The sequence below is a fragment of the Pseudogymnoascus destructans genome, assembly GCF_001641265.1.
Source record: "Pseudogymnoascus destructans isolate 20631-21 unplaced genomic scaffold scaffold_3, whole genome shotgun sequence".
NCBI classification, from domain to species: Eukaryota; Fungi; Ascomycota; class Leotiomycetes; order Thelebolales; family Thelebolaceae; genus Pseudogymnoascus; species Pseudogymnoascus destructans.
In genome coordinates this window covers 1157766-1178059 of record NW_020167522.1, presented here as the reverse complement: position 1 = coordinate 1178059, position 20294 = coordinate 1157766, and the positions used below count along the sequence as shown (strand labels likewise).

The 20294-nt window shown below is 48.8% G+C and overlaps 3 protein-coding genes across 3 annotated transcripts; 1 reads left to right on the top strand and 2 right to left on the bottom strand.

Moving 5' to 3' along the window:
* Window positions 1-358: 358 nt before the first annotated feature.
* ATG13 (autophagy- protein 13) lies at window positions 359-4449 on the bottom strand. Its single transcript, XM_024465327.1, has 3 exons — window positions 3510-4449; window positions 3355-3450; window positions 359-3290 (listed from the first exon to the last, which is right to left on the bottom strand). The coding sequence occupies exons 1-3, from the start codon at window positions 3741-3743 to the stop codon at window positions 786-788; spliced, it is 2835 nt and encodes a 944-aa protein (XP_024327398.1). The 5' UTR covers window positions 3744-4449; the 3' UTR covers window positions 359-785.
* Window positions 4450-4527: 78 nt separating this feature from the next.
* VC83_01651 (uncharacterized protein) lies at window positions 4528-10039 on the bottom strand. Its single transcript, XM_024465326.1, has 3 exons — window positions 6602-10039; window positions 6434-6551; window positions 4528-6385 (listed from the first exon to the last, which is right to left on the bottom strand). The coding sequence occupies exons 1-3, from the start codon at window positions 9669-9671 to the stop codon at window positions 4894-4896; spliced, it is 4680 nt and encodes a 1559-aa protein (XP_024327399.1). The 5' UTR covers window positions 9672-10039; the 3' UTR covers window positions 4528-4893.
* A 635-nt stretch (window positions 10040-10674) lies between these two features.
* Window positions 10675-12742, top strand: DCW1_1 (hydrolase 76 protein). Its single transcript, XM_024465325.1, has 4 exons — window positions 10675-11022; window positions 11084-11368; window positions 11417-11850; window positions 11921-12742. Exons 1-4 carry the CDS (start codon window positions 10932-10934, stop codon window positions 12509-12511), a joined length of 1401 nt encoding a protein of 466 aa, XP_024327400.1. The 5' UTR covers window positions 10675-10931; the 3' UTR covers window positions 12512-12742.
* Window positions 12743-20294: the final 7552 nt, after the last annotated feature.

Below are 20294 nucleotides of genomic sequence, written 5' to 3'. Positions count from 1 at the left end.
GTGTGCCATAGAGCTTCTTTATAGCATAGGTGGTTGTAGCGGTATCTGCCCTCTTTGGCACATTCGCTATACATGTATGTTATAACATAGAATTCAAATTTATATTTAAATTAAATTACCAACCCAAGTCTCCCATCACATTCTTACACGAAGTAACTCCATGAAAAGGAGCAGAGAGTCTTATAGACAAAAGGTACCATAGATGAACAAAAACCAGGCATTCCAAGGCCCGCCATGCACAAGGTTCAGTATCATCGCTAAGTTATATGTGGGAAATATATATATTTTTAACCAACAATCTACTCTTTCCACATATAATCTAACTCCCCACCCCACCCAACCCCAAGAAACATCCATCCCATCGCATACGATCCCCCTCCCCTAAAGACTCCCCGCCAAAAAAACCAACCAAACCAAACCAAACCACAAACCCAACCACCCCCTCCACTTCACCCGCTCAAACTGCCGCGAGAAGCGGAATCCACAAATTAAGAGCATAACACCAGAGCAGATTCCCATATCTACCCACCCCTGCGGTGTAGCCCCTTCTCCCAATACCGAGACCAAAGCCAAAAATAAAAACAAAAGTACAACCAATGCCTGCCAAAAAAAAATCGTAGAAACGAAGCGCCCCAGATCGATCTCCACCCTCGCGGGGGGGACCGAACGTGCCCTTCAGACTCTGATCCAGAACGGCTGGCGCGTCAAATGGAGTACTGCAAATAACCTCCAACCTTTTTTACCCGTCAAAAAACGTATATCTCACACCCAGTCAGTGTGTTCACTCACCACCCCCGGTGGCTCCCCCTGCGACTACCACCACCCGAATCTCTCTCGCTTCCCCCACCCGTTCCCTCACGGCCGTCCTCAAGACTACGCCGCGACTGCTCCGAGTTCCTCCCGATCTCGCTCATGTCGAACAGCAGTGGGTACTCGTCATCATCAAACGGCGGCCCAAGCGGGCGCGAGAAGCTATACCGATTAGTGCGCTCACGCTCTACGCTGCCTGCGCGCCTGGTGTCCACCACGCCGCTAGACGACGACCCCGTCTGTGCCGAAAGTGAGCTGCGATCAACCTTGGGTCGTCGCGCGGGGCGTTGTTGTGATCCCGGCGCTGAGGAGCGTGGGACAGGGGGCGAGTCGCTATCAAGACATGATAGTGGCCCGTCCATAGCCGCGCTCCCGATACCCGGTGGGGGCTGGGAGGAGCGGTCGCGTGTCTCCTCTGGCACAGTGCCTGGGAGCTGACCGAGGCCGCGAAGGTCGCTGAGGCTGGGAGGCTCGCGGTCATCGGCACCGAGACTGATGCTGCGGTGGAAGGGGAGATCGTTTTCGTCATCATCAACAGCGAGAGTGCGGTGCTCCTGGGTTACTGAGCTGGAGCGACGGCCAGGATACTGGCGTGGTCTGGGTGAGAGAGGAATGTCAATCGCAGTGGTGCCAGGGCCATTGTCGTCCTCGTCGCCGGAAACATCGTCGATGCGGTCTTCTTCGGTTGTGCTGCGCGTGCGCTCACGACGGGGTTGTGAGTACTCAGCAATGGAGTTGGCGCTTAAGCGCGAGGGAATCGCGGGTGTATGTGGGGTGTGTGGCGAAATTGGTTTGCCAGGCGACGACGATGTCGAGATAGATGTTGCTGTAACCATCGGCGGGACGCTTGATAGTTGTCGGCTAGACGAGGATGACGAGCGGTGCAGGAGCATCGATGAGGTCAAAGATTCTGTGAGGATGTTGTGAGACTCTCTCATAGATTGAAACCTCGTTAACTGTGACGCCGTTCGCCTTGTGGCAGCTTCATTGCCACTTTGTTGGAAGCTCGGTAAATTCTTATTGCTTTCAAGGACGTTGAGAAAATCCGAGATGTTATCATCATCAGTCTGCAACGACCCTGAACTGCCAGCAATGGCCTCTGCGAGTATTCCAGATCCAGGTTGTGCCGATGATGAGAGGCTCTGCTTGCCACTACTCCCTTGGTCATCCTCTGCCCTGCTGGTCCCGCCGTACGATAACCTGCCGCGGCGATGGCTAAAGCTACTGCTATATCGGTTAATAGTCACTGTCTTTGGTGAGCTTGATGGCGAGATAGTGTTATCTTGTTGAACCGGTATGCCACGCAGAGACGCAGGCATTCCCGCTGTGAGGGACGATCTATTCCGCGCCTGTGATAATGCGCCCATACCAACAGTACGAGGTACGGATTGTGAAGACCCAGGGGGCAGCATCTCCCCTTGTTGTGGAGAAGACGTGCCAGTCAAAGGAGATCTAGAGAGCGAACCTGCTTTAAATGGATTAAATGACACAGATGGTCTTCTCGCGCCGGCAATACTCTCATTTGCCCTTAATGTTGGCCTCGAAGGTTGAGCATATCTCGCATAGGATGACCCAGCAGGCGGCGAGTTAGTCTCTGACCCCATATTCCTAGCAGCCCGCAATGCAGAGATCGGACTTGCAGCAAGCGTTGGCCCCTCGCCGTGAAAGGTAGACAAGCTCCCGTACGTCTGCGTCGGTTCCACGTCCACAGAAAACCGTCGATTGACAGGTAATGAGCCAACCTCTGTCGCCCTTGTATCTCTCTTGCGATCTTCCCGTCTTGATGCTAATGTTGGTTGAAAGAAGTCCTCAGCACCCATAAACCTTTCACTGAGTAGAGCTTCGGAGTCTGCTGCACGGAAGTTACAATCGTTGCGATAACAGACCTCAGCAGAGAACGGTCCAGCAGGGCTTTCTGTCTCGCCTAGGTTAAATCGCGTCGTTGTCTCGCCATCCCCCTGGAATAGAGGGATTGTGAGTGGGTCATGGTGAGCTGGAACAAATGATTCGCCGTTGATAATCCGGCAATTGATTCTCAGCCCGCCTCTTGACGAGGGGACCTTGCCGATGCCTTTCACAAACTTCGACACGGGAGTGAAGCGGGCGGTTGCATACAGGGTGCGAAAGAAGACTATCGCCTTCTTGTATATCGTCGGCAGTATGGCTCCATAGTCGTATGTTTCGTCCGTCGAGCCTTCCTTCAACTCTATCTTCCAACGTTCCAGGATAACTTCTGTATGCCGTTTCCTGTGGCGTGAGTCACCGTGTTTTGAGCCCTGAGCCCCATTGAGAGCTTCCGCGACATCCCAATGCTTGCCGTTGTCATCCACAATGACCAGGCTTTGTTTGTTTGACAGGTCGGACATGTCAAGATATGTTTCAAGGATCAACGGTGGAGGGCGATTCTCAAACCCCCCACACGTCTTCCATAGTCGTAAGTCCTCGCGAAATGCATCTGTATCATCGGTCTCTAATTGGAACTGCAGGCAAGTTAGACTCGAATATCGAACCACACACCGCTACCTCCGCTCCGTGTGAACTCACCCATTTATTAACCTTCGTCGTCTGATCCTTTGTTCGAATAGTCGGAAACGACATTCTCGACTGCAATACCACAGTCGCCGCTTTGGTATGGAAGTTCTAGCCGTCATCAGCAACCGCACACACAAACGCAAGACACCCTCAAACGGCAAACTCACCTGCACAATCTGATCCAGCTTCCGCCTTGCCTCCGCACTCGGCCCAGAGGAAGCCACAACATTCTCCCCGCGAATCCCACTGGACTCATTCTCGCTATACTGCGGCGCATCAGAGCCGAACCGGCTACGGCCACTCTGCGCTCCTTCCCTCGGATTATTCGTGCGATAGGGATTCGTCGACGGCGACGAGGCTGGAGAAGCCCCATTCGGCGGGGGCCGCGGGTGTTGATGCATTATTGTAGACTGCTGTTCGGAGGGGCAGGAGTTCTATCGCAGGCTGCTGCTGGGGTGGTGGTGGCGGCGATGGGGATCCCAGCTGCTGGTCAGTCAACCGCGCAGGTTCAGGTGTGTTCAGTTGTGATGGAGTCGAGCGATATGGTGGAGTTGCCCTAGAGCTTCCATTGTCACAGTGCCGCTCGCAGGAATATATCTGTCTGGCGTTGATTCGAGCGAGGCGGCGGTAGTTAATGCTCTGGTGCTCTGGATCGTTCTAGGTGGTTGCTGTGGCTGGTGAGGGACAGGTATGCGGAATGTGGGTGGTGGTGCTTTGAGGCGGCCAGGGAAGGAGCTAGGCAGACAGCATGGGCTGCGGTCAAAGAGTCGGCGGAGGTGGGAATGCGGATTCGCGAGTCGTCGGCGAGGTGGTCCTGCAGGTTGGTTGGTCCTGCGTTGTACGTGTTATAGGCCGATGGTTGGCGATTTCAAGGGGAGAGGAACGCGGCCCGTGGTTGATGATGGTTAGATGGTCATGCCGTAACCTGCAAGGTAGCTCTCGTGATCCAAACGCTATCTCGCGCCTTCCCGGGTGGGTGGGTAGCTTTGAGGCGGCTATGATAGAGAGATAGATAGGGATATGGGGTGATAAACAATGGGAAGAATAGCAGGAGATGGCGAGGATAGGGGATATAGAGTTCAACAAAGGGATATTTTCAATGCAATATGGACAAGTAAATAAGGTGAAGTCGTCTATGGATGGTGAATACTGTAAGTTAATTAAAGAGTTGTACGGCGGACTATAGGGGACACAAGCGTCTGTCTGTGCGTCTACAGCACACCGTAGAGATTAGACATTGCCTTATCGTAAATAAGTCTAGGCCAAGAAGAGCTAGACTTCGGCAGACACATGCTAGGCCACATTCTGGACTCCAGGCAACACAAGGCAGGGCAGGGCAGGGCAGGGCAAAGGAACGTGGATAAAGGGAATCTCGTGCAACATATAGATAGTTGCAGCTGGTATGTATTACAATATATTACCCTGCAAAACTTTATCTCTACATAGCGGCGGGATCTAGCCTTTCCTTCCCGTCCCGTCAGGGGTACTCGGGGATACTCCCAAATCAGCCCCGTAAACGTCCGTTGGCATGCCTTTTTATACCATAACGCCTTACGCCTGCCTTTTGTCCTTATTACCCGCCCTTCCCTGGGAAGCCTCGCCCGAATCTTTTCCTTTCCGGCTCTCGCCTTGAACCATATTACTCGCCCCTCTACCTCCTCCACCACCACCACTTCCCCTCTTCCCTCTCCCTCTAAAACTGCTGCCCTTCTTCGGTATAGATTGCGTAGGTTCGCTCCTCGCCGTCTCTTCCTCCTGCGCCCTGCGGCTTTCCTTATCCCACCACTCCTGAAACGCCTGCTCCTCTTGAATCTCCTGCAGACTCCTCTTCGCGACCGCCTCTTTGACCAGGTCCTGTTCTCGCTTCTGCTGCCCGATAATATCAGCCATAGACAACTGCAGCGTTGGCTCTGCGCGCGGACTACCAAGCGCAGGAAATAGCTCTCGGTTCGTGGCTAGCGGCGACGACTTCATCGGTTGCGGTGTTGCAGGTCCGCGACTTTGCGATTTGTAGCTCTGTGGTGACATGTCCGACTTGCCACGTTGGCCCGAAAACCGTGTATCCGGAGAAGCTGCACGTGGGCGCGGGCTTGGTGTTGGAACCTTGAGACTAGATGCCCCAGATGGAGAAGTACCCGAGTCTCCACCGATAATGTCGCTCAGGTTGATTCGAGGTCCTGCAGCCGCTACCTGCCAGGGCCCGGAAGGGTTTTCATTGCGGCTGGGCTTCTTACTCAATTGTTCTTGCTCCAACGCTGCTTGTTGCTGTTGCTTCTTGCGCTCCTTCTGGGAGAGCTTGGGGGCTGCAGCTCTTGATGCTGCCTCGTCTTTCTCCCTTTGGGCGGATATGCCCAAGGACAATGAGGACGTCTGATTTGAGGACGCTTGAGACATGATCTCCCGCATGTTCAGTTTTGTCGACGGCAATCCCGGAGAAACCCATGTCTTAGGATTGGCGCCTGGAGATCCTGTGGGAGGAGTTGCTGGTTCGTCAGGCGAATTTAGGGTCGAAGAGTCGCGCGCAAATATCGACTTCTTACCTTTGTTCTTGAAGGCAGGAGGTGGGAGCGCTTTGTTCAAGCCGCCCAGTGGAGTGGATGTTGGTCCAAGGGGTTGTAGGGAAGGAGATGAAGGACCAAGTGGCGAAGATTCATCATCTTCCATATCAAACATTAGATCGGCGATCGAATCCTTAGGTCGAATACATGGGCTGGTAGCTGCTGTATGATGAGGTGTGTTCTGTGGCTTTGGGGTCATACTTGAAGGTGGCGGTGAGGAAGCGCCGTCAAATCCAAAGCCACTAAGTCGGGTCTTGAACGAACTTGACAACCTTCCCTCTTCATCTCTGAGGGAGGTTCTAAAAGCCATATCTCGTAGCTTTCGCTGTCTGTCCTCGTCAAGCTCGCCCACCAGGCTGGGGTGGCGCTCATGCAGGAGCAATTCTGCTCGGCCGCTTTTAGCAAATGGCAAACATGCCAACTGGTTTTCTCGAACGACCTCGTCCAATTCAGCAAGTAGATCATCGTCAAGATCATTGAGTAACCTAATGGACATTAGTATTTCTCCATATATGCACATCGTGAAAACATACTGGTTGTCAAGCATAGTCTCTAGCTGCAGGCAGACATATTCAAGGCCAGCTTCTTTGAATTCGCAGACAGCGCAAGGAGCCACATCATTCAACAAATTGCAGATGTTTCGGGTGTTCACTGGTATTGTTAGCTGACTATCTGTCCAGAGGGTTGAATGATTTACTTACCGAAGCGGCCGAGGGTTTGTTGGCAGGCTTGGGAGAGTCGATCGAGCATCAGCTCGTTCGCCACACCCATGACATCCATCACAAGGTCGCAAAACTCATCCACATCTTGAACAACAATATCGTCGAATAATTCGGTTCCTGCATCCGTGTAAACATGTCTTAACACAATGTCGAAGGTCGATGACTCAATATGGGTCAGATCAACTCGGACAGGCTCAGAATCTTCCTTGCGACCTGCAAGCCACTGTCCCCCAGCACGGCCACCAAACAGGCCCTCGAAGAAAGGGCATCGTTGACGCCAAAAGGTACTGTGGACAGTTACTTCGTCGCCATCAAGCTCAATCACCGCATCGCCATCGGTGAAGAAAGCCGGGTCATTCAGGGCAAAAGCGAAGTCTATGTTCATCCGACGTAGCGGCGCGGCCATTCTCCGCACCCCGACTTCCAGCCCATTCATCTCGAGTTTTGTAGCCACATGCATAAGATCGTTTCGTATTTGACGGTATCGGTTCCCACGGGCAGGTACATTGCGCGAAAAATGCCAGACGTCGAGAACCTTGTCAGTATACAAGTATAATGCTAGGTTGAATATGGTGATGAAGTCGAGGTCCTCAAACTCGATGTTTAACGAGCCATCCGTGGCACGAATTGTTAACACATCGGGAATAATAAATTCGCCGGTCTCCTTAGCCCTTCTGAAGGCATCTCTAATCAAAGGGCTGCGTGCCGCGAATATAAAGCTGTGAATGGGAATTTTGGTCTTGGCAGCCGAGCTCGAAATCTCAGCATCGTAACTTTCGTGGCCGACACCACCCTTGGCGATGTGCCGCGCGACGTCTGCTTCAAAATCTGCACTGAGGAGAACAGCTTGTCTGAGAGGGTCGAGGTGATCTATTGACACTGTAGGAGGCCATGGATACCTAACTCTCTTGCCCGCTGGTAGGGTGGTCGAGAAAGATAGCTCTTCGCCGGAAAAACAGAATAGCGGAGCAATATCGTCCCACAGGGTCTTCTCATCAATTGATATCTGCGTCATGACGTGGCAATCCTTCCGAATAGCTGCATATCCCCCAAAGATATTACTACGCACCCCAGCAACATTCGTAAGGCCAGGTACGCGCTGAAATTTGTAGTCCTTATTCTTGGTATACGCCGAAAATGCCTCCTTCACTTTCGTCCTCTTGACGCGGCGCCAAACAGCACCAGCTTGCGTGCAGAGTATAACGGAGCCATCCTCTCCAACGCCAACTGACTTGATACCATCCCAGTTGCCTTTACGTAACGACCAGATCTTTTGAGGCTGTGACAGCGAACTTCGGATTTTGGCTGGATTCGTCGTCGATGATGCCGAAGAAGTGCTAGAATCGATGTTGTGGCTGACAGTCAATGTAAACAGATCTCCTCGGCTGGAGACAGCAGCTATGGTGTCACCACCAGCAGTTACCAACGAAATATGGCTAGGCTCCGCCTCATATCGCGTAGTAAGAGTGCGAGATTTGAGATGATAGTTGCTGAATCCTCCGTAGAGGGGGAATTTGACAATACTATATCCGTAGTTGGTAAAAACGCACACAGTGTGATTAGCTAGCAAGCATATTGTAGCCCGATTAATTGCTGATACCATTTGTATGGGAGAAGTGAAAAGTGACGCAGCGACCTTTCGGGGAATTGGTTGAATTTCCAGAGACCGCGAGTCGGAGTCCATTAAGCCAAGCTGTCCCTCATTTTTGCCCCATGTATAGAGGGAGGTGGCGGTATGGGCCACAGAATGGATAGAAGATGCGGCAACGCCAATGACAAACTCCTTCTTCAAAGGCCCGAATATCTGCCGTGGAATATTGTTGATAGGCTCCTCATCATTTGGCGGTCGTGGCAGTGTATACCCAAGAGTTCCGCAGGTATTAGTTCCCCAGCTTACAACCCCTCCGTCCGAGGTAACTGCTAAGCTGTGATTCTGCCCCAGGGCCACTGCGGAAACCTTTTTCTCTTCCAATGCGCCTCCTTCTACGCAAACGTAGTTAAAGCTAGTAATATCATGACCGAGACCTAATCGACCACCCGGCCCAAAACCGCACATGTAGAGGTTCGAATACGGATCAGTCGTAAGGATGGCGCTGTGGAGTTTTGACAAAATGGCATCTTGGATTATTATCGGCCTGTTTCTAATCAGGGTGGGGAGATCCTCGATTCGCTTGGGCCCCGGGCCTTTCTTGGGATGGTCTTCCTCGTTCTGACATTCAAGAACCTCTCGATAGAATCGCCAAATTAAGTGGTCTGGCCGCTTCAGAGTTGTTTTTTCCGGGTGTTGCCGGTCGTCTTCGTCGCCAAATCCAAGGGTCAAGTTCTTATTGCTACCGAATGCATAAAATTCGTCGCCATCGATGGAGTCGTATCCTGGAGCCTCGGTATTCGGCACTTTAGCATAATCTGAGTCCGAGTCATCCGAGTCGTCAACTTTGACAGAAACCTCGATAGGGTGTAAAGTGCGCCGAGCAGTGGTGGAGTTATACACGTCAAATGCGCTGTTGCCTTCGTAGTCTTTGATTCGGACAAGAGGTGTGCCCTTGGTGGTTGTACTCCCTGGACCCTGAAAGTATGTATCTGTCGAATCCTTGTTGAGAATAGCTCTAGCGATGGAAACATTGCCAAAGTACAGAGCGCGATGCAGCGCAGTCCAGCCATTCTCTTTGTCTTGTACGTATAAATCGATCAGTGGATGCTCAATGAAGGCGAGTGCGATATCCAGAGACTCCGCAGTGTGGGACGAAACTGCTCTGTGGAGGATGGTCAGACCCTGGCTGTCGCGACTGTTGATGTCGGCCTTCGTGAGACCACTTGTCGGGTTTTTGGCGCCTGTACTGCCAATGTGGCCCAGTGATTTCTTTGACTTGGCATTCCGAGGGGAGGCAGCGTAGGCTGCGCCAGGGCTGCTGGCGATTGTGCCCAGGCTACCGCCATGGCCGAACGGGGCGCCCTGGCCCTTGCTTGTCAGTTGAGCTCCATTGCCTAGCAGATTCCGACACCTGTCGACATCGTCTTCTAGGTAAGCCCTCCAAAGCAGGTTACTCATGTGTTAGGCGTTGTTGTGGGAAGTTGTGCCGGTGCCGAGTCTGGTCGCCTCGCTGTGGCTCTGGGTAGACACGGCGTTTTTAAAGGCGACGAGAATCGGAGAAGATTCGGAGAGATTGAGTTGTGATTCGGATTCTGGCGATGAATAATATCGAAATTTTTTCGGATAGAGTGTATTGGGTGTCGCAAATAGACGTGTATTGTGTCGATGGTGATTTTGTTCGGGTTACAGTAGAGTTGAGGCCGTCGCCTCCATGAAAGATCGATATGTATGGGTATGGGATGGAGGGGGTGGTTCGCGAACCTCGATGACTCCAGATATTTGATGAAAGATGACCAATCAGGAGCTCTATAGCTGGTCCGTGCCTGAGCGAGATGTGATGCGATCATATGATAAATCACGTGGTGCAGGTTGATGGTTGTTGAGTGTATCACGTGACTCTATACTTAAGTGCCGCCGCCGGAAGTGTTTTTTGGTGGAGATGGAGATGGAAGGAAGATGGTGGACCCGCATCATGCGCTAGTACTCGAGTAGGCTGTACCTTAAATAACTCTGGAGCAAGAAGTTAATTAACCCTTCAAGTATTTGTTACTTTGATGCTATTTTGCCATTTTATCATTGTATTATTTAATCGCATCATTGTATCATTGTATTATTTTATTTATCGTATCATTTTATCATTTTATACGAGTTGAGATCCATATTTACTTTTGTTCATTGGTCGACAGAGGTGAGAGTACCTAATTATGAGTACTGTAATTATGGTGATCTGTTAGTGAAACGGTTTACGAGGTTGCTAGGGTACAATACGTACTGTACAATACCGTACTTTTGTCATGGCTGTGCAGCAAATCTCCCCCGTCCCATACCCGTCCCATACCCGTCCCATACCCACTTCTGAGCCAATTAACGCCTTTCTCATCCCCCAAACGACGGTCGGTTTGAGCACCACGCTTACCCCAGAATCCCTTGTCCATCAACCCTGATCTACTAGCCCCCCCACCCCAGTTATGAAGCTTTTTGTCACGACTCCGCTCATTTCTTGGCGTCCCTCCTCTCATAACCTTTGAGATATCTGCTACACTTTGTGTGTATTCATATATTCCATTCGTTTTGTACCCTCGACCTCATATTGGCGATTTATCGACTTTGACGATCTATACCCTCTGGTGCCTCGTATTCCGACCCCAACAACGACGACGACGCTCCTTGTGGGGCCGACGACTACTATTATCCTGAGCATTTTGAAAATCATCCAGGATGAAGACGGGCAGCTTCTTCGCTCTCGCTACGGCTGCTGCGGGCTTCTTGGGCCATGCGGTCGCTATTGAAGTTGACTTCACCTCGCCAGGTATGTCTCGACTCCAGCCCACAGTTACGCAAGTTGAGTTATTTGTCTAACATCGTTCTAGCTTCCGTGAAGACTGCCGCATCCTCCATCGCATTCGATTTGATGAGCTACTACACAGGAAACCAATCTGGACAGTATAACATCCCGGGGCTCCTCGAACAGCCTCCGTCCGGATACTTCTGGTGGCAGGCTGGTGCCATGTGGAACACCATGCTCGACTACTGGCATATAACAGGCGACAATTCCTACAACGAAGCTATATCACAAGCTCTGGTCTTCCAGGTTGGCAATGATCGAGACTACATGCCCACCAACCAAACAAAAGCACTGGGAAACGATGACCAAGGTTAATAGAACTATACCTTCTCACATGCATTTACTTACACCCTTTAAGGCTTCTGGGGAATGGCCGCGATGACGGCCGCGGAATACAACTTCCCCAATCCTCCAAAGGATCAACCACAGTGGCTCGCTCTCGCACAGGCCGTGTTCTACACCCAAGCTTCGCGCTGGGACGATGCTCATTGTAACGGTGGTCTTAAATGGCAGATTTTCCGATTCAACGTCGGATACGACTACAAGAATGCCATTTCCAACGGCTGCTTTTTCAACCTCGGTTCCCGACTGGCCAGGTACACCGGAAATGATACGTACTCAAATTGGGCCGAGAAGACTTGGGAGTGGACACAAAGTATTGGCCTCATTGATGCGCAGTTCAATATCTATGATGGTACGGATGATCTAAGCAACTGTACGTCGATCAACCATGTCCAATATAGTTACAATGCCGGAGTCTGGATTCTTGGTGCTGCTACTATGTATAACATCGTAAGTATACTCCCCCCCCCCCCCGTCACCAAACTCCACGCGCGATCCATCCAACTAACACCGCCACTAGACCAAATCCGACATCTGGAAAGCCCGTGTCCAAGGCCTCCTCGACCGCTCCATCAAAGTATTCAGCGACGCCGCCACCGGCATCATCATCGAACGCGACTGCGAGCTCACCGAGCCCGCCTCCTGCAACACGGACCAGAAATCATTCAAAGCCTACATAACCCGCTGGATGGCCGCAACCTCCAAAGTAGCCCCCTTCACCGCCGATACCATCTCCAAATTCCTCTTAACCTCCGCCAAAGCCGCAGCTGCGCAGTGCACTGGCGGGGTCAAAGGCCGAGCCTGCGGGTTGCGGTGGGTGCATAACGGGCAGACGGGCGTCTGGGACGGGACCACGGGAGTGGGCGAGGAGATGTCGGCGCTTGAAGTGATCCAGAGTACACTGATTGGACAGACTCCTGGGCCCGTCACTAATACTACTGGTGGGACGAGCCAGGGTAACTACAAGACGGGTAGCAACGCTAAAACCGCGGCGTCGTTAATTAACGACTGGACCCCGACGACTGGAGACAAAGCTGGTGCTGGGGTTGTGACGGCGGTGATTCTTGCGGGACTCGTGGGAGGGGTGGGGTGGATGATTATGGCAGATTGATGGGGCGGCTTTGGGGTGGGTATCACGACGGGTCGAGTTAGATGGGGGTTTTTCATGGTTATGTGGCGCGCAAGCGGGGAATGGTAAATGGGCAAGGAGCTTGGGCGGCAGGCGTTATCTTTTGTGATTCTGTATCTGTTTCCTATGTGTTGTAGTATGTACCTCCTATCAGATGGAAGATTCTGTATCTGTTTCCTATGTGTTGTAGTATGTACCGCCTATCAGATGGAAATATGACATCTCTTTTTCTCCCTCTCGGGGTTTGAGTTGCGCGTAGCCTTACCGCTTTCTCTACCTTCTGCTTTTCATCCATCGGCAAGTGGGCCATCACACGCAACCACTTCTTCCCATACCTAATACCCTTAAACCGGTGAGTTGGCAAATGTCTCTACAGTTCTTCAGGAAGCAACAGACAAGCGAGATATATCTGCACCCCATCCATAATCGCTAATATCTACACCCACCTAGTGTATTCCACCAGCTGGAGACACGGCGCCGGCGTCCCTGCACGACATGATCTACAGCGAATTCCATGTGCAGGGTCATCGCAATCCGACGCTGCGCTTCTCACTCTAAATCGCTGGGTATTTGACTACCGCAAGCTGAGCGAATCGGGTTGCGGCGCCTGCTAATACGGTGCGGGAGCGCCCGTATTAGGGTGCGGCTAGTGCGGTTTGGGATATCTTGTCGTCTTGGTATCATTTTGTTAGACATACAGCGCCTTGCTTAAAACTTTTATAGCTTCTTTCCTTAGCACTTAGAGGTCTAATATCTACTAGACAGAGCTGTAGGTCGCTTGGTTATTTTACGTATTACTGCCCGAGCCCACGACAGTTCATGGCAAGATGAGAGCTGTGGGTAAACATGCTGCGAGGCATGTCGCTGAGCCAGCTGATTTCGACCTCAGAAGCAATTCTGATAGTAAAGCCGTATTATGTAGACGTTATTTAATAATTGTTATCACCATGAATTTTTGAGATTGTCGTGATATGTGCAGACAAGCCGATTATTTCTCATCCCGTTTAATCGTCGGTGTTCGCACCGACCACCCTACAGGTGGTCGGCGAAAGCGAGTTAAAGCCTGAAAGCGAGTTGAAGCCTACCAGATATCATAACTATGTAGAATCTAATACAACCACTATCTAAACAACTATACCAGCAATTGAGTGATTGAATCATATGATAAAATTAAAGCTATTCCCAAATTTAAAACAACCCTGGGTCTAAATTTTCGTCCTCCCTGTCCACAAATAGGTCTGTATCCAATCCACTGAATCTTATAAATCCTGTCTCGTCGTCGTCGTCAGCGTGTGATTCGTACCCCATCGTTGAAATTAATTGAGTATTGGCTTTTTCTTGAAGCTCTGATTCCTGCGCAATTTTTTCTGGATCTGGAATTGGAATAAGTAAATCAGAAGGCACCTCCTCCTTCGCCTTTAACATCTGGCTAACTTGCCGCTTTCTTGAAAGCTCTGCTTTACGGGCCTCAACTCCACGAATATGAAGCTCCTTTTTGACTTTATTAAGCACTACTCGTGCTTTGTATTTCGCCCTTCGCTCTTGAATTTCCTTGTCTTTTCTAGCCTTGTCATTAATCTTTTTCCATGCATCCTTAGCAGTTAATGGACCAGTATTTGCTTGAGCGACAGAGCGGCTTTTGAGCTTCGCCTTCTGTTGATTAGCTACTTTTGTAGATAATAAATCATACTGTAGAATAGCCAGTTCTCCTTGAACAAGTACATTTTCTGTACCACGTGCCCAAGAATCCCATTCTCGTGCTGAAGGACTAGACAAAAGACAGGGTATTTTACTTTGCCAGTGCCGTAATTTGAGCTCAGAATGCACAAATTTTGTTGGAGTCTGTGGAATTTGTGGAGGATCAAGAGTGCGCTCACAAATCGTATAAACTTTCATTTTCTTGAGAGCTTCTTTAGAATTGATTGGCCACATTCCAGCTTCACGAAAGGACCTAATGATTGTTCCTTTCTTGAACGTCTGCTGGCGGATTTCGTTCAAATCCTGAAAGAATGAAGCTATATTATAATCAATATCAAGATTACGCATAGCATATTGAATTGCCTTCTTGTGCCAGTGTTTATAAGGTTGAAAAACACCAACATCAAGTGGCTGCATAATGTGCGTAAGATGCGAAGGAAGCGGATATGGATGGATATTCATTGAAGTTGCCCGTATAACGAACTCTGGTGTTGTATGACTGATATGGCTGTCCATAAGGAGGACCTTTAGAGGTTTATCAGGCCCAGCTCCTGTATGAATGATAAAATGCTCCAAATATAGCATTGCGAGCTCGCTATTGGTATATCCTGAGTCTGAAAGTAATACAAGCTCATCGCCAGTCAATTTCTCATTATACCAAGATGCCATATGTTGTCGTCCTTGTACAATGATAATTGGTGGAAGCACTTGTCCAACAGCACAGATTGACTCAATCACGGTAATAGATTTGCAGTTTTCGGCCATTGGAACATACATCTTTAATAGTGTCAGTTTAATTGTATTAAGTTACAAGTACTGAATTATACATACTTCTGTAATAGATACAGGAACTATTACATCCTCCCCTGGTGCTACTCCAACACGAAAACCAGTCTCATCAAAGTTATAAATATCCTGTGGCTGGATATTGTGTTGAGTACACCATGCCAAATACACTCCATGTTACGATATCAAGTGCACCTTGCAGCTCGAGTGGGGGTTCAGGGGTGTGGGGAGCTTTCCGGGGTTGGAGCGAAGTTTTCAGTTGTGGAGTGAATTCTCAGAACTGGTCTCGCTAAAGAGAATTCACTCCACAATAGCTGTATATAGATCGAGCCACTGCTCGAGTGCTCTTCTTCTCTTTCCTTTCTTCTCTAGATTGAGTTTAATTCATAATACCCAACTGGCGCCCTATGCCTTGGTGAACCGTGACATAAAACTCAATCTCTCTTATACCTCTTTTCCTGCTCTTTGAGCTGAACCCTCTTCTGAAATCGAAATCGAAATCCACTCTTTGAAAACCCCAGAACCAGAAACCTTATCCTGAAGTCGATTCCAGGACGATCTCGAGGCAACCCCTCAAAGTTGGCTTTTGACAGTCAGCTCGACACACACACACCACCTTCGCAAGTCAGACCTTTTACAACGCTCCCTCGACAAGGATATAACTGTGAGGGAAGTGCGCTCCTCTCGAGTGGCTCCTACGGCCAACAACTGCACAATAGGGCCTTTGGCAATATGTGTCTGACTTGACGATATAAACCGAAATTGAAATAGCAACTCGCTATGGCTTATACAGCTGAAGAAAAAGCTGCAATGGTAGCTCGAAATGATCCAGAACAAGACCAGGAATCCCTGGCAGAAGGAGCATCAATTCCAAGCTCTGCAAACCAAACCAATGAACTTCATGATCCTAATTTCAAATCCGAAACCTTCCTTCACACTCTGGGCAAAACAGCTCAAGAGAGACATGAATCTATACTTGCAAATCGACATGAAAAGGCTGAATGGAATGTTGAAACCTTTGACGAATTCCAGAAACTATCTGTCGCCAACCAGAAAATGGCATGGACTTTGCACAAGAACATTCTTCGGGACTATTTGGCCCTAGCAGAGGACTCAAATTCGATACTGGCTGAAAAGGATGATGCCATTCTCCAGTTACAGGAACTGATCCAGAGCAACGAGCAACAAATCACAGAGCAACAAACAATTCAGAAATATCTTGAAAAGCAAACCCAACAAGCTCTGAAGAATGAACCAGGACACCACTCTCACAGTCGACTGTCAGCTCGGATTCCAGACCCTCCAATCCTCACAGATGGGATAGAGCCAGCATTTGAAGACTGGGTTGTGAAAATTCGCCTCAAGCTCGAAGCCAACATTGATCATTTTCCAACACAGACTTTACAAATGAGCTACATTCAGAGTCGACTGGGAGGACTGGCAGTTCGACATGTCAATCCAAGGCTTCGACCAAAGTCTACAAACAAATTGCAGACAGCAGAAGAAATTCTCAAACTTTTGGAAAAAGTCTTCAGTGATCCCGATCGAAGGCACACAGCTCAAACTGAGTATCGAAAGCTGTATCAGAGAAACAACACCTTTGCAGTGTTCTGGGCTGAGTTCCAAAGGCTCACGACAGAGCTTGATTACTCTGAAGAAACTTTGCTGGATGACTTGCGCTTCAAAGTCAACCAACAGATGCAGAAAGCCTTAGTGGATGAAGTTGGAGCTACTACACTTCACGAGTTTGCAAAGAAATATATGCTCATCGACCAGAACATTTAGCAGATCAAGGAACAGGAAGACAAAAGGAAGCCAAAGTCATTTTCGAACAACATGGGCCAAACTCAAAATCAGGGCCAGGCACTTCAAACTTCAATCCCTCAACCTACAATGGATTCGAACATGCAAAACAAGACGCAGAAGCTGTATCGACCACCGCATCAAGATCCAGCAAAAGAAATGCTCATGAAACTTGGGAAATGCTTCATATGCCGACAAAATGGACATCGAGCTCGAGACTGTCCCCAGAAGCTCAAAGCTCAAGTGAATGAAGTATCTACAGCTGAGTCTATCATCGATTCGGAAAACGAATAGCCTCTAGACAAGTCATCACTAGAGGCAGTGCAGCCAGAATTGCAGCTTCTTCCTCGAGATCCAGTTTTGATCCGGACACCCCTTTCTTAGCTACTTGTAGAATAGGAAAATACAAAGCTATTGTCCATGCATTGATCGATACTGGTGCCACAGGTGGAAACTTCATTAATGCTGCTGATGCAGAAAGAATATGTGAAATCGAAGGGATAGCCCCAGTCGAACTTGTGAAGCCAAAACAAGTTGAAGGATTCAATGGAGAGGCTGCCCCTGCTATCACACATGCTATATATCCTCGACTACAAGTGGGAGAGCATGTGGAAAGCCTATGTCCATTATTCATCACTTCGCTGGGAAAACATTCCATCATTCTCGGGAAAGCTTGGATGAAGCAACATGGAGTTGTTCTCGATATGATCAATGATCAAGTCCTCTTCACTGGAGATTATTGCAACCATTCTATACCAGATCGAGCCCTCGAAACAGAGCCTATATCTAAAAGCGAAAGACAAAGGCCAAAGAAGAAAGCCAAAGAAATGCCTCCTCCGGAACCTGCTCCGAAAGTGGAAAAACCAAAACCTTGCACCATAGCAATGATTGGCGCAGCACCATTTCGAATGCTCATGAAGCAAAGAGGAGCTCAAGTCTTTGCTATATCAATGAAGGACATAATCGAGCACAAGAACAAGACCAAAACTGAAGAAATTGACTCTCGACTGATCCTTCCGAAGGAATTTCATGAATTTTTGGATGTTTTTTCAAAAATGGCAGCAGACAAGCTACCTCCCCATTGACCTTCAGACCATCATATTGAACTCGAAGGTGATGCAAAGCTGGGATATGCACCACTCTGGAATATGTCAAAGGAAGAACTTGATTTGGTTGAAGAATATGTCTTCGAGCACTTGCCAAAAGGGTTCATTAAAGCAAGCAAAGCCCCATACTCTTCACCCATTATGTTTGTGAGAAAGCCAGGTGGTGGTCTTCGATTCTGTGTTGACTACAGGAAGCTAAATGCCATAACGAAAAAGGATCGATATCCCATACCACTCATTGATGAAACGCTGGCCCAAGTCATAGGAGCAAAATATCTCACCAAACTGGACATTCGACATGCCTTCAATCGAATTCGAATGCAGACAGAAGAAGATGAAGACCTCACTACATTCAGAACTCGATTTGGATCCTACAAATACAAGGTCATGCCCTTCGGACTCACAAATGGTCCAGCAACATTCCAGAGGTACATGAATGAAACCCTCATGGATTACCTCAACCAATTCGTCACCGCATACATGGATGACATTCTTATCTACAGTGCTACTCGAGCAGAGCATACAGAGCACATAAGGAAAGTCCTACAGAAGCTTCGAGAAGCTGGACTGCAAGCAGATATCTCAAAATGTGAGTTTTTCGTCCAAGAAACCAAATTCCTAGGACTCATCGTGGGAGTCAATGGCATTCGCATGGACCCTGCAAAGGTTTCTACTATATTGGAATGGCGAACTCCAAAATCGCTCAGGGATATGCAAGCTTTCATTGGATTCTGCAATTTCTATCGAAGGTTCATCCGAAATTACTCCAGCATCATGAGGCCATTGGTGAACCTTACCAGAAAGGATCAGATATTCGAATGGACTCATGAATGCCAAACTGCATTCGAGCTGTTGAAACAAACAGTCACAGAAGCTCCTGTCTTGAGGCATTTCGATAGAAACAAGACAGCCTATGTCGAAGCAGATTCCTCAGACTTCATCTTATCAGGAGTCTTGTCACAAAAAGATGATCAAGGGGTTCTACATCCAGTTGCATACTTCTCGAAAAAGCTAGCACCTGCAGAATGCAATTACGAGATATATGACAAGGAATTGCTTGCAATCATCAGATGTTTCGAAGCATGGAGACCAGAACTTGAAGGGACAGATTTTCCAGTCCAAGTCTTGTCTGATCACAAAAGCTTGGAATACTTCATGTCCACCAAGAAGCTGACAAAAAGACAAGCTCGATGGGCTGAATTCCTCTCTCGATACAACTTCCAGATCATCTATAGGCCTGGGAAGCAAAATGGAAAAGCAGATGCTTTGACTCGAAGGCCTGGTGACAGACCAGAAGGCAATGATGAGGATGATCGACAAAAGCAACAGCTTCAGGTGTTGCTACCACCTTCGAGGCTACATCCAGACATTCAGAAACTCAAAGAACAAGGCCAAACAGCTCAGCTAGCTCCAGTGGAAACTCATATCAGAGAAATGACAATTCTTGAGAAAATCCAAAAGTCTCAACTGGAAGACAAATTCTGCAAGGCTACACTACAGAAGCTTGAGAATGGTGATCGAACAAGCAAAGATGTTGCATTGGCTTATTGCGAACTCAAAAACGGCATGCTAGAATATCAAAATAGAGTTTGGGTGCCAGAAACCATTCAGGTGGACTTGTTGAGAGAAGTTCATGAACAACCTTCTATGGGACATCCAGGAGCTGAAAAGATGCTGCGAGTCATAAAACAGCACTATTACTGGCCAAACATGGACAAAACAATAATTCGATATATCAAAAACTGCCATAGTTGTCGAAGATCGAAACCATCTCGAGATTCCTACAATGGACTTCTACAACCAATCCCTATTGACAGTCGACCATGGATGGATATATCAATGGATTTCGTGACAGGATTACCACTCTGTGAAGGGAACAATGCTATCTTGGTTGTTGCATGCAGGTTGACGAAAGAAAGACATTTCATTCCGTGTTTCGCTGGGCAAGAAGGGACTACTGCAGAAGCTACAGCACAGCTCTTACTTCGACATGTATGGAAGCACCATGGTCTACCAAACTCGATAATATCAGACAGAGGTCCTCAGTTCATTGCAGAAGTCTGGAGTTTGCTCTGCAAAATTTGGAAAATTTCGGCCAAACTTTCAACTGCCTTCCACCCAGAAACAGATGGACAGACTGAGCGATTCAATGCAGAGCTCGAACGCTACTTGCGAGCTCATGTGAACTATCTTCAAGACAATTGGGTTTCATACTTGTGCATGGCGGAGTTTGCTGCCAACAGTTTGCCATCAGATGCAACCAAGACAAGTGCGTTTTTTGCGAACAAGGGCTATGAACCAAGAATGAGCTTCGATACAGAGCAGCAAGCATATCACGAAGCCAAACAAGAGCACAAGAACATAGCTCAGAC